Source organism: Mytilus galloprovincialis, chromosome 4, assembly GCF_965363235.1.
Source record: "Mytilus galloprovincialis chromosome 4, xbMytGall1.hap1.1, whole genome shotgun sequence".
Lineage (NCBI taxonomy): Eukaryota > Metazoa > Mollusca > Bivalvia > Mytilida > Mytilidae > Mytilus > Mytilus galloprovincialis.
In genome coordinates, this window is record NC_134841.1 from 38,360,657 (window position 1) to 38,375,929 (window position 15,273).

A 15,273-nucleotide genomic window follows, 5' to 3' on the forward strand; every position below is an offset into this window, starting at 1 on the left:
TAAAACGAGCATGTGTTAACAGCAACAGCTGACAAACACTAAAACAAACTAAACCAGCATGACATGAGATGCGAGAGCATTTAAAATTTAGATCACAAAAACAAAGCGCGAATATCTTTAAACACATACTATAATAGAAAAACTGACAGCTACCTCCTTTAATTAGACGAAGAAACCATTTAATCTGAAATTGTATTTATATCCACCTAGTTACCAAACATGAGAACGCAGACTTTATAGAATGCACTAGATATCTTATAAAAATAAAAAAATTCCGCAAGTCACTTTCAATTCTCAGCAAAACAGTATACCGTTAAAACCTAAGGTAGTCAAGAATAATATAGCCACTACCTACCATGTCAAGAAATTGAAAACAAAAAATGCCGGTATTTTTTTGTCAATTTCTATTCCAAAAAACAGCGGGACGAAGGCTTCAATTCACGAACGCGCAGTAATCGCAAATAAAATGGCTTCTTATCACTGATGTTACTTCCAGGCACGGTTGTAAAACAACTACTGTCCGTCTATTGATGGATGATTACATAGATGACGTCCTTTTCGGTACATGACGTCACGATGACTTTTCACTGAAAAATAAAATTGCAAAATACAAGCCCTACTAATAGCAACTGGACAGCAAAGATATTACGAAGGATAAAAAATATTCTGCTTCATATATAATGTTATTTGAACATCCATAAAATAGGAGCGAAAGACACTAGAGGGACGGTGAAACTCATAGATCGAAAAGAAGCTGAAAAGCTTAGGCTAAAAATGAGGAAAAGGCAAACAGACTAACAACAACACAACATAAAAAAACTAAAGATAAGCAACAAGATCCACACCAAAAACAGGGGATAATTGCAGGTGCTACCGAATGGTAAGCAGATCCTACTCCACATGTGGCACCCGTCTTGTTGCGCATGTTATTACAAACCCGGTAATTAGTTCAATTCGGTTGGTCACATTCATAAAAAAAAGGAGGGGATTGTAGTTACGACGTAAGGAACATATCCGATAAGTATAATGCCGTCTTTGTCTTTTCAAGAGCAAGTTCTATCTGTATTCATGTTCTTCGTTAAACATTTACAGTATAGTTTTTGTTCATTGTTGAATGTCGTACAGTGCCCTATAGTTGTTTACATCCTTTGTTCTTAGGTATGTCCTTTGATTGTGCAATTTACATGTGGTCTCGAGCTAACCTAAAGTAGGGTATTCCAGATGCACATTCCGTTTCCGAGAAGCCACAATTATATGTTTATATAACCATTACATAAGATATTGAATGTTAAAATTTGTAAAAATACATGTAAAAATCGTCAAATAAAGCAAAATTTTTAATATTTGTCAATAAAATAAACTCTTAAGCAGATGTAAAATTAATAATGTGGTTCAAGTGCATGTAAAACACGACGTTTACAATTCCTTGTTAGTGTTAATGTAACTGTTAGTGACAGTGATTAAAAATAGCAAGCACGTACGCGCAATGGTATAAAATTGATGAACAAAGGAAACTGGTTGCAAGCATCTAAAAGTACCACAGACACCGAAGGAAATACAGGTATGAAGTTTTATAAAAATATTATTTTATTTTTTAGTGCACATAGGTGTTTTTTCAAACTAAGTTGAGTTTAAAATCAAAAGTGTACCAATTTCAATCATTTTCTTAGGAATAAAGAACAGAATTAATTGTAGTAAATTTCATGTTTTATTCATGATTATAATGTACATTGTGATACAACTTCATTTCAGGAAACATAATTATATCTTTTTATTATTATTCCAAAAACGCACTTTTTACGTTGAGACAATAACTTCTATTTGTAGATTTTATTTGAAATGTACGAAAAGCAATTTTTCTAAAAAAAATTATTGAAACAAATATGGGTTTGATTAAAAAAAATAAAATTATTATTTCCATACATGTATTTATATAAATTCAAAAGAAATTCTACATTATTATGATGTCTCAATTTTCTGCTTTTAATTTGCTAATTCAAGTATAAAAGATGAGCGGTCATTTGCTGTGACTGTGGAAGGATCTTGAATAAGATATTCTTTAGTTTGCACATGGGTCTGCATCAGATCGACAGCAGAAAAATTCTTGCAGTTATTCAATTTATGTTAAAAACCTTATTGCAAAACCAATTAAGATTTATCTTTTACGGTAATAAGATTTGTTGTATATAGTGAGCCTTGATAAAGACTGGCGTGAACGTTAGAATAAATACATGAAAAAGAATAAGATAGCACCTATGACCCCAAATATAATGGAATTTATGGTAAATGATCGACTTTTTAAAAAATGTCGATGTGTTGAAACTTTACAGTTCAGATTTTTTCAAACTGTAATACTTCTTTATTTATTTTAGGCATGATGATGAATAGTTGTATAACATGTTTTGCTCTGTTGCTTGCAATTTCTCTTACTCATGCCAGTGGTGTATTTGGTGGCAGCGGAGGAGGTTTGTTACACTTATTTCATAATTGAAAAACAACAGGTTGATTCTGTAAAATTAAATTTGATTTGATTTGATTTTTTTATGTTTAAACGCCCCTTTTAAGAATCGCTTTTTTGGCTATTTCGTGGCAGTTAGTTGTTATCGATGGAGGAAGCCAGAGTGCCCGGAGAAAACTGACAATCCTATTTCATTAAGATTGGGTGGAGTGCACCCGCACGAGCCGTCTTCGAACACGAATGTCTAATACTCGTATTTTTGTCTATACTTAATCGCAATAATCAGTTCTAGTCTCAAAACAAAAAGTAAAAAACTGTTTAATTTAAAAAGTATAATGCGCTGTTCTTGATAAACTGACACCAGTAACTTTCAAAACAAAACAAAATATTTAAAATCCACGAGAATAGGTATTTGATAAATATGACCTAAAATTAAAAGCAAATTACACCTAACGTCAACTTTGCCCAAGGTAGTTAAAACCTAGCTATCTTAATAATTTATCAATTTGTACGTGGATAATAAAGGAAAGTTTGTTATAAATTATATCACTGACTTTTCATCTGATGGTATTATCGGGAAAGTAATACTAATAAAGTTTTAAAAAAATATATATCTTTATTAGTTATGCGCAATCGCATCTAATAAAACTATATGACATTATTTTAAGAATATTTTACAGACTGTAATCTAATACACTGTATGATTTTAATATTGCAGCCGCTAGTCTAGCAAGAAGAAACGTTGGTGTTGAACTTATTGGTGGTACTGGAATATCCGCTACTCTGACTGGAAGTGGTGCTAGTCAGTCAATCACACTCAGTATCAATGCATACCTCAGATTGATATACTATGTATCCGCTCTTGAAAAAGTTTGCTACAATGCTATCCAAGGTGGTTGGATGCCTAGAGGATTACTCGGTGGTCTTGGTTCTGGATTCACTGGTCAATTGGGTGGTGGAATTGCCGGACAGTTAGGAGGGTTTGGAGGTCTTGGTTCTGGATTCACTGGTCAATTGGGTGGTGGAATTGCCGGACAGTTAGGAGGGTTAGGAGGTCTTGGTTCTGGATTCACTGGTCAATTGGGTGGTGGAATTGCCGGACAGATAGGAGGGTTTGGAGGTCTTGGTGTGGGAGGATTAACAGGAAGTTTGGGTGGTGGAATATCTGGCGGATTCAACAGTGGGTTTGCTGGTAGAGCTAGTGGGTTTGGCAGTTCTAGTCTCTCAGGTAAATATAGAAAACTATAGTCAATAGTCAAAAGATATTATAGGATTTACACAATTAGAAATTAAAGGCTATGAAAGAAAATATTCTAACATGTTTTGTTTTTTTGTTAGAAATCGATTCAAATCTGTAATCTTAATAAAGAAATATCTCTTCGAAGTTATGTTCTGCCATACTTTTTTTTACATATTTGATGTATTGTAAATGTCAAGATTTGCTGTACTGCAATAAAACATAAAACAACGAAGCAAACGATATCAACCAATACTGTTTAATGATACCTGAATTATAGCGCACATAATGTGGTTGTTAAAGCATCCATGTATGTCCCTCCAAATAAAACAAAAAAAATATCTATGACATATAAGTTTTCAAGGTACGTTTGTGACAAAAACATACTTTTATTAAGATTTACAATATTTGTCCTGCATAAAATATATTCTTCGACATTTTGGAAGATATTGGCATATATCTAAAAAATATATTAAAGATTCATTCAGCGAAACCAGGATAAAAAATCAGCAGAGAAAATCCTCATTCTGATTTAGACATTTATGCATTCTGTAAATCTGATGATATCTATGATTGTTTTTTTTTCTTTAACACCTCTATTTTTGATTAATGTATTTTGTTTGTGTGTTTCCTTCTGCTGGTTGTTATAGAATAAATAAATTTGCATTTTACAGGTTCCCTTCAAGGAAATTTAAGAGCTGGATTAAGAAGTGGGGCAATTGGAAAAGGTATGAATATGAACCTGTGATTATCAAATATTTAAACTTAATCTTTTTAGTTGTTTACCTTTGATATCACTTTTAATTTAATATATACAAGAGAACTTAAAATGAAAGATACTACCGACGAAAATAAATCTACTTCATATTTAGACCTTTTTTCGAAATGACTACTGATGGTAGGTTAAATACCAAAATTTAAGACAAACGCGATGATTTTAATTTTCCTTTAGTCAACTTTCCATTTCTGTATAGCAACATTCCAGCGGCACCAGCGTATGGAGTATATGTGTCTCAATTGATACGTTACTCTAGATCTAGCTAAGTACGTTGATTTTGTTGAACGAGGAATACAGCTTCCTCAAAATTTGCTAACACAGGGCTATGAATCAATCAAATTAAGGTCATCACTCGAGATATTTTACGGTCGCCATCATGAGCTGATTGGCCATTATAAAAAGTGTGTCAGAAATCATATCTGATATTCTTCCTAAGTCATAATAACCTTCCATCATTACCGAACTGAACAAAGAAATAATACGACGGGTGCCGTATACGGGGTAGGAAATACTTACCCTTCCGGAGCACCTGATTTACCTGGTTTTTATTGGAGTTCGTGTTGTTTCTTATTTATTATTTGTAACTGTTGATGTAAATGTCTTTTGGTTTTATGAGTCTTTGCTTACACCTTGGTTTTGATTGTTATTGTCTTATTAACACATTATGTATTAAAGGAAATAGATCAGAATTAGAATGTTCTATAAGAAAGCTCCTTGTTTTCATTTTTTTTTCCTGTTGCGTAAGATTGCCATAGACAAATCCTTTCTATTTACAGGTGCTGCATATTAAATATATATTTACTAGACGCTTAAAATTGATGAACAGATATCCTCATATCCTGATCTTCTTGGTGATTGTTATAATTTATAAAATAAACTTATTCTTCTGAATCACAACATCGTCTTTCAACTCCTTTATTCGCTTTTAACCTACTATTGAGCATGATTTTATAGAATATAACAGGAAGACACTATACGAAAAATGACTGCAAGTAACTTCAGTCGTAAGATATTGTGTTACGTAAGAAAGTTTTGTTAGGAAGGATGAGAGTTCAAATTCAAAACATCCAAGTATAAAGATTCAGAGATGGGATTTTTTTTAACTTGGTAGACATAAGCACAATTAAGTTTGATATCGAGGTGTTTAAACTCATAATCATGCCATCGAAAAGTTTCACACCGTGGTATGAAAACAAAACTTTGTAATGTTTTTGTTATTTTTTTATTTACCAATATAAGGAAAGCCCAAAGTCATAGAATCAAAAGCCAACTATGATATCCGATAACCTTTAAACACGACAAACAAGTTATGCAGGTTGACGATATTGGGCTTCAGAACAGAATGAATATTTTGTTTATAATGTTTTACTGATGAACTGGCGTTTGGTGGCCTAGGTATTTTCTGTTTGAATTATTATCAGATTTTCTTGTTGCCATATATTTCCCTCAATCCAAAATGTTCACAAACCAATTCAAAACATTTGCAAAACAATAATCTATACACTCTAGACAAAAGACATGTGAAAACGATAAACACATCAAAACAAGTGTTGTACATGTCCTTATATAATAATACTAATGTTAATTTGACATTGACCCAAGTGCACCGGGGAAGAGTAATTTAACTATTGAATATACAAAAGACATAAAGAGTTCGTACATAAGGGAGATGTCTCTTCGGATAAGTTAAAAACATGGATAACTATACTGTATACGTCAAATCACATTAGATATAGAAGACGTAAGGAGCCTTATTACTAATTCGATAATTGTTGATGTGAAGTAACTTAAGCTATATATAAATTATCAGCATATTTTGTAAGAATACCACTTCAGGTGTCATAGGTGTTTTAGGATATGCTAATCCATCCGTAGCACCTTAGATCACCTCAAACCGTTGGAGGGATCGTGTTGTTCAGTCTTTAGTTTTCTATGTTGTGTTTTGTGTACTGTGTTTCGTATGTTGGTCTTTTTTCTTTTGAGCCATGGTAATGTCAGTTTATTTTCAGTATAGTCCACCATTTTCTACATAAGTCAATGCATGTTCCAAGTAGAGAATGGACAGATGCTTTTAATTTGTTTGCCGTTTTTGAGCTTCTTATTTAGAAATTTGATAATAGACTTTCCGATTTAAATTTTCCTTCGGAGATCGGTATTTTTGTTAAATGTTTTAATCCCTAATTTAGAATATTAGAAAATATCGTTCAAATAAATAAAGTCAACAGTAGTTTACCGCCATCGAAAAGTAAATACTCGATTAAGCAAAAAAAAAAATCCATGTAACAAACTTAAACGGAGGAATACAGCGGAAACAGAAAAACTGAATTACAACAAATGCTAAAGCCAAAACAGACATTGAAACTGACTATGAACTTGGTATAGGACATTTTAAGACACATTAATGTGTTGAACATGGTTTTATGGCTAGCCAAACCTTCTGTTTATCTAGCAATGTTAACAAATACTGCTAAAATATGCACTATATGATAGGAATACAATACAAACGAACGCAAGAACTCCCAGCACAGAGAAACACAGACATAAAATCATAATTATGATAGTACGTTATAACATATAAAACGCAAAATTACAACGGACACCTTCAATGACAGCACATTAGGACATCACAAACGAAATATAATCTGCGCGTCACATGAATCGATCAACGTCACAAAAAGTGACAATTGTTTTCTGACGTTTATATCATCACAGGTAAATTTCTAAAAATAAAAAAGATTTGTCTTATTTATAATGTTATAAAGACGTACAAGAACATTAAAATGGGAATGATATTGTAAGGGTGTTATTTTATGTATCTTCAAACGTTGGCAAGAATATTAAAATAGAAATGTGTTTGTAATTGTCTAATTGTAAAGACATTTTTCCGGAAAACAGAAACATCGACATTTAAAAGGACAATGAATTCACTCAGTGCAATTGATTATTTCAAGGAGTGATTTAAAACACTAAGGTAAATGTTGACCATAATTCTGATATTCCAGTTAAAAATTTGCAGAAACTTTGTAGTGTTGAATCTCCAGTTGTCGAGGTTAATCCATCTACAGTGTCCAGTGTAGAGATTGAATTGAAATAATGCTGTTCCTGTGTAGAAGAGTCCATGAAAGTTTACGCACGATGTCTGAAGACACATTTAGTGTGAAAAAAGACGCAGTTGGCCTAAAATATGTTTATCAAACAATAATGAAATAGACAAAAATAATGGGGCCAATACTAATCCATCCATATTACATACTACCAACAACTTGCTGGGTTTTGTAAGTTACAAAATGTATAAATATATAAATATATTACTAGTAATGGAAAAGAAAGTATATGGACTGGCATTTTCATGGTATAAATAAGTATTGCTGACAAAAGAATCACCGTACAGACATGAACTTAAAAAGACACAGATTTGTTATTACTGTTTTTCATCACACTGTAGTCTATAAGTCTGCTAAATAGATATTAAAGAATTAAAAATAAATCTCGGACAATTTTATGAAATAAAACAATTTAAAGAGAAATTATACATAATCAGTTAAATACAAATTTGAAATTGTAACATATTCATCAGATGATTAGTTCCAATTGATTGTGTTAGTTTCATGCCTCCTTTTACTGCTTAAATATTTTTATAAATATCCACATGGATGCTACAAGCATTACTGACATCGTCATAGAATCTGAAACAAAATAAAAATGTATTTATTATATCAAAACTTTTTTTTTTAAGATTTTTTATTTTAACAGACAAACATTCTCCTGAATATATGCACATTAACCTCAACTCACTGGTAATGGATTATTGGATGAAATGAACATGATGAAGGTTTTTAAAACATGGTGTTGAAAATAAGCATCGATTTTTTTTATACTACAAAATTAAACATAAATTCAAACAAATAAAGCTTAAATGTGTATACTTTGTTAATTGTTATGCAAAAAGTGTTATAGTCAAACGTTTCATCGTTCGTGTTGCTCAGTCTTTATTCTTCTGTGTCATGTTTGGTGTACTATTGTTGGTATTTTCCTCTTTCAGTTGTCCGTTTTTTTTTTCCACTGATAAATTTGAATGTTCCATTGGTAACTTTCGTCTCTCTTATACAACAGATACTGGAAATGGGTGGTTTTTTTTTTATATCCGTTGCTTTAACTTTATTCATTTTGGCGTTTCTGATGGAAGTAAATCAAGAAAGGCTCATCGGACGCACCAACATTATAAAGCGATATATTTATTTTTTACGGTAAGTGTCACATAAGAGCACTAGTTTATCTGACACTGACTGTTATATATGTACACATTGTTAGGAAATTTGTCACTTACCTGCTCCTGAACATGTTGTTACACAACCAGCATGTGTTAGATCTTCGTCACTGCCGTCGGAACAATCAACTGCTCCATCACACCTTTTTGCACTGGTTACACAAGTCACTAAACCGGATACGCATCCATAGTTATCGGCACCACAATTCTAAAATATATAATTTTCTTTAAACTACATATTTAATGTTATTACTAAAATGGTTTAGCATAATCTTCATATGCGTAAATCAGGCGAAAAAAGTATCTCTCCAATGTACGCATCGATTTATTTAATCATGAACAACATGAAAATTGAAGCCGTTGTAGAGGTGACGCACTATCACTTATTTCGGTCTTTGAAATCTAAGCACTACCATTATAACATGAAAGATGTAGTTGAAAGGAAAATGCTTGATTATACATATTAAGGATCAATCTGTCACACTTCTGATTGATTGTCAGATATGATTATTACTAACGTAGTTTGTGAGAATTAGTCTCCATTAAAAAAAATAATTTATATCTCATAGCTCCATAAGTATGTAAGATACAAAGTAGGATCCGCTAAACACAAATATTTGTTTTGTCAATTCAAAATTTAACCTTATCTAAGTTTCCAAGTTGATTGGGATAACAAGTTGAGGTCCAACAACTGTTACTTTCTGAATCGTCACCAGCACAGTCCGTTCCACCACCAGATGCAGCCGGGTTGTCACATTGTCTTGTCCGGGTGTATTGTCCATTACCACATGTCACTGAACATGATCCATAAGCAGACCACGATCCCCAGTTTCCATTGACTGAAATTATGTTATTTATTCGAAACATGAATAAATAGTAGGCATATCTCTATTTCTATTCAAAATGACGTTGGCTCGTAATAATCATAATTAAAAAATAAGTACCAGCAATTTCTCAAAAGCAGCTTAGTGGGTGTCATACTACCATTCATATCGTTATACAATCAACCTTTTTTATTGACCACATATCTCTTAAAAATATACCTTTAAATAAAAGTTAAACTTAATGAGAGAGAAGCAGTCCTGAATTGTTTATGTATCACATTTTTTTATTACAATTTTTAGCCGTGTTTAATACTTTTTTTACGAACATTTTTCACAGTGTACATTAAATTTTAAAATTTAATGCTCATTGGAGGGCAACATTTAAGTTTATTTATGAATGTAAAATTATATATAGCATGATTGCCAATGACACTAATTTTAATCAGAGACAAAACATTACAAACAAGAAAACTATCTGCCTTACTTATGAACAAAATAATAAACGAAAACACAAATATGATATACAGCAACAAACTACAACCTCTAAATTACTTTGTCCGGAATTGGTAATTGCACGTTCAGAATGTGGCGGGGTTATTCATGTTTCCTGGCGCTAAACTCTTTGCTAGAGAGTACAGTGGTGTCAGAGTACATCATGTGTTTTGTCTGAAGCAATGGGACTGCGATTCATATAATTTTGCAGTTTAACGTCATGTCCGGACCTTTGATAGCTGTATATGCGTACCGTACCGTACGATAACCGATATTTGATTACAAACACGTAATTTGGACTCTAATAAATAGTTATCTAAGTAAAATCAAACACCATAGATTATTTTATATAATATCCTTAAAGAAATATTAAAATTATTAATGTCCCTAGTATAAGAAAACTTGAAATACTTACCAACTTGACTTTTTGACAATTCCACCAAAGTGAATACTGTAACGGCAAATAATAACCGACTCATTTTTGAAACTTTAGCGATTAATTCGTTATTTTGCCTTGTATAAATTTCCTGTTGCTTTATATAAAAACGACATGCACTTCTATATCTGTCTATTGCTACTTGTTTCTGAATACTATTGACATTGTTTTGGATTCGCTTGTAGGTTTACGTGAACCAACGTTTAATTATATTATTCATTTCAGAGCTTTAATGTAATATTTAATTTTTAAAGAATGGATCTCTATCTCTATCATAATATTTAATGTTAAGATAAATACACAATATGATATTGAACCGCAAAAATGCATACGTTAAAATTATATCAACTCAAAAAATAATATTTATAAATGTTATAAATATTTAGGCCGCGTATTTAATAATATAGGTCTAAAGCGGATTAAGCACACCTGTCCAGTTTACGGGAACTTAAATTGTCATGATGGGTAGCAAATCATATATGTGTACAGTCTTCTATGACACAACTTAGATCCTATGTATTGTCTTGCTTTCTTTTTCGTAAAAATGGAAGGTTGATCTACTAAGTTCAGTTTTAGCAAATGAAAATTTGATTCTACGGCAAAAAATATAATAGCGTTTTTTTTTTCAACACTTAATGTCTTTTAGATAACGTACACAAGCAAGTCTTCAAACAGATATAATTTAATAATTCGATATCTTTAGGACAGAGAGATGCACCGATTATATTTACGTAAACAAACAAAATCTGACACACAAATAATCCAAATGTATCCCAACTCTATACCATACATGAAACCTAATGATTCCAACGAAAAAGACTGTTTGGTACAGCTGATCATAATAAAGTTCAAATTTTTATACCAGATCTGTATGATATATCATACTCCATGTTCAGTAGGTTTTCAAAAAATCTATAATATCTCCAAGACTGATAGGTAGATCTTACAACCGCTTACAAAGAACAGCTCTTCATTATAAAGTTACATTATAGATCAATTTTATTATCAATCAATTTAACAGAAGCGGCAACAAAAATTATGTATGTACAAATACAGAATATCACCACCCCGACTGTGTGGTACATTATTAATATTAAATCTACTTAAAATGCAAATAAAAAAAATGTAACAAGCAAATTCAGGAATAAACAAATAAAACCAAAAATATACAAGCTTATGGTGTCATTACAAATGATACTGTGTCAAAATAGGGCTAGTTTAGTTTTATTTTCAAACGATTTCCAAGTTAAAGAAGGTCGAGGAAATAGTTGTGCTTTTCTCAAAATACATGGTTTATTGTATTCAATATACCAGTTCAATTTGAGCATGATTTTATAAGAGCTCCTTAAGTTTCCAGTGTAATGTCGCTCCTGCATTTTCAGTGTAATGTTGCTCCTGCATTTTCAATAATGTGGCTCATGCATTTACAAGCTTAAAAGACTTTTGAACTGCATGTATTGTGAAATTATCTTTATTCAAGACTCCAAACATGCATTGAAATAAGTATGTAGACATTTAAGCCCTGATTTATCATTTATTTTCAAATATTTGAGTCGTGGGGTAAGGCAAGATGTGAAGATTTAATTTCTTTAGAACGTAACCTGGATTAATTAAATTTCTCTGTTTTTGTAACGACATTTTCAAAGAACGATATATTGTAGAGTAGAATAGTCATTATGATGATTTTTGAAATTACTCTTATTTTGTAACAGTGACCCAGTCATAGAGGTAATCTGCTTAACGGGTAATAAACATTTGTTGATTCACCTGTCTGTTAAAGTAGGATAGTTTAATAACTCATCAAATAATAACTTTTATCAATATTTGATATATAAAAAAAATAATGAAAATAGGACGGAATGGAATTAACATTTCATTGACTTATCTTTTCAAATTCAAATTTTATATGAATTTCTTGTTTAAGGTCATGAACAGTCCTTTTTTTGTGAATAACTAGACTGATTAAAAACAAATGCTTCAAAAATGAATAATCAAAATGCTAGACCTTGTGATCGACAACAAAATTGTTGAGTTTGGTATATTTACATAATTTCAAAGAGTCGGTATTACATTAGGTTGTAATTGTACAGCTTCTTCTGACTGCTTTGTTTTTGTACTCATCCGACCAGATTCATACGGAATTTTCTCATAACATAAAGCAATAAGAATCTTGCAAATCTGTAATTTAACTAAACGATATATTGATGATAACACCTGCCACTCATTTACCAACCTTGGATCTTATATAGCCATGTGAACTTGAGATTAGGAATAATACCAAATAGTTATCAAAAGTACCAGAATAATAATTTAGTACGCCAGACGCGCGTTACGTCTACATAAGACTCATCAGTGACGCTCATATCAAAATAGTTATAAAGCCAAACAAGTACAAAGTTGAAGAGCATTGAGGATTCAACTAGAATAGCTTTACTATAACTTAATCGTTTCTATAACAAACGCACTGATTTAAACTTGTCACTAAGTAACAGAAGCAAATCATCTGACCAATCGTATATCTTTTTCCGTTTCACAGTACTTGCTTCATTCATTCGGGTTTGCTCTATACACAAACACTGTTGCAACATATTTAAGATATGAAGATCGAAGCAATGTCTATGTGACTAAAGTCAGTAGGGATACGATTTCGCGGTTTACATCTTTCGACATAGAAAAAGTCGTCTAACTTGTATTCTACCGATTTTGTCTTATCACCTCATGTCACCTCTTGCTCATTTTTGGTTTCGTGTAATTCCTTCAGTCAGTGTTTGTTATCTTGATATTATGATATATCAACATTTGGGTGCAACCTAAAATAACCATCATAGGTTACTAAGTAATCAAGCAACTATTAGGATTCATCGACCAAAACTGTGTGAGATACAACACAGACACACAACGTTAACACACATGGCTGAATAAATCAAATAGACATGTTCTTCTCATATATTTTATGACGGTATAATACAAAACTATAATCAGTTTAAGTGAGGTCTTGATCAGGCATGCCAGTAACTGCCAATAGTTCTTTTTTAGTTTATGTATCATTTCCATTTTGCTTGGTTTCGTCTGTTTCCCATACTGACATCAGAATCAAACTTCTTGTAAACTGAGTGTTATTGCATGTATTGCAGTGTGTTTGTTTATTCTACATTGGCTAGAGGTAAAGGGGAGGATTGAGATCTCACAAAACATATAAAACCCCACCGCAATTCTTCCTCTGGGGTTTGTTACTAATGTATAATAAAATTGAGAATGGAAATTGGGAATGTGCCAAAGAGACAACAACCCGACCATAGAAAAAACACAACAGCAGAAGGTCACCAACAGGTCTTCAATGTAGCGAGAAATTCCCGCACCCGGAGGCGTCCTTCAACTGGCCCCTAAACAAATATATACTAGTTCAGTGATAATAAACGCCATACTAATTTCCAAATTGTACACAAGAAACTAAAATTAAAATAATACAAGACTAACAAAGGCCAGAGGCTCCTGACTTGGGACAGGCGCAAAAATGCGGAGGGGTTAAACATGTTTGTGAGATCTCAACCCTCCCCCTATACCTCTAGCCAATGTAGAAAAGTAAACGCATAACAATACGCACATTAAAATTTAGTTCAAGAGAAGTCCGAGTCTGATGTCAGAAGATGTAACCAAAGAAAATAAACAAAATGACAATAATACATAAATAACAACAGACTACTAGCAGTTAACTGACATGCCAGCTCCAGACTTCAATTAAACTGACTGAAAGATTATGATTTCATCATATGAACATCAGGCACAATCCTTCCCGTTTGGGGTTTAGTATCATACCATCATAACATATATGAGAAGAACATAACCCGTGTCATGCCAACAACTGTTTTTTGAATAAATGTGTTTAGTTCCGATGCACCTATAAGTGAATCAATATTAACGCCATTATCAATATAATGTATGTTTTTTTTTTTCATTTTGGTTCATTTATATGTTTCGGTTTTTATTGTGACGTACATTTTCGCTGGACTAGTACACACTTTTTGGCCTCCGGCAGAGGGATTCTTTCGCTGGGTTGTTTTCACATTGACACATTCTCCGTTTCAATTCTCTGGTTTTTTTTTCAAATAAATTTAACAAAATGTTTATAACGAATAATATATGACGTTTGTCATCTTCCTTTTTAGCTAGGGTATAAGGTAAGTTGAACCCTTTTCGACTTCTGTGCTGACATGAATTATCATTGATATGGTTATATTTATAAATTAACAGTTTACAAAACTTTTGAATTTTTTAAATACTAAGGCTTTTTCTATCCCTGGAATAGATTACCTTAGCTGTATTTAGCAAAACGTTTAGGAGTTTTGGTCCCTAATGCTCTACAACTTCGTACTTTATTATGCCTTTTTAAACTTTTTGGATTCAAGCGTCACTGTTGAGTCTTTTGTAGACGAAACGCGTATCTGACGTAAATACAAAATGTAACCCTGGTATCTATGATTAAATTATTTACTGTTCACAGAAGTTAAAAAAATGCGGTATTGTTCTTGTATGTTATAACATTTTCAAAAAAACTAAAGAAAAGATATATATACGCATTTTTACAGATCTTTTATTGAAATGGAAGTATAACACTGAAAGGAGAACTGTTTGTCAGACTGTTGTATATCTATTGATTTTTTTGTGATAAAATGTGTGGTTAACATTTTTTGAAATTCTTATATTTTTGTCAAAGGGTCAAAGTAAATAATTTGTCAAAATTGTATAATAAACACGCCAAATTAAATTTAGTCAAGGTGTTT

General features: G+C 32.0%; 2 protein-coding genes across 2 annotated transcripts; one reads left to right on the forward strand and one right to left on the reverse strand.

Annotated features, from left to right (window-relative positions):
• Nucleotides 1–1,500: 1,500 nt before the first annotated feature.
• On the forward strand, nucleotides 1,501–5,370 carry LOC143071018 (uncharacterized). The gene is made up of 5 exons (XM_076245106.1): nucleotides 1,501–1,561; nucleotides 2,373–2,465; nucleotides 3,177–3,686; nucleotides 4,370–4,423; nucleotides 5,250–5,370. Exons 1-5 carry the CDS (start codon nucleotides 1,501–1,503, stop codon nucleotides 5,261–5,263), a joined length of 732 nt encoding a protein of 243 aa, XP_076101221.1. The 3' UTR covers nucleotides 5,264–5,370.
• A 2,586-nt stretch (nucleotides 5,371–7,956) lies between these two features.
• On the reverse strand, nucleotides 7,957–10,668 carry LOC143070580 (adhesion G protein-coupled receptor B3-like). The gene is made up of 4 exons (XM_076244825.1): nucleotides 10,472–10,668; nucleotides 9,383–9,579; nucleotides 8,801–8,948; nucleotides 7,957–8,159 (listed from the first exon to the last, which is right to left on the reverse strand). Exons 1-4 carry the CDS (start codon nucleotides 10,533–10,535, stop codon nucleotides 8,092–8,094), a joined length of 477 nt encoding a protein of 158 aa, XP_076100940.1. The 5' UTR covers nucleotides 10,536–10,668; the 3' UTR covers nucleotides 7,957–8,091.
• Nucleotides 10,669–15,273: the final 4,605 nt, after the last annotated feature.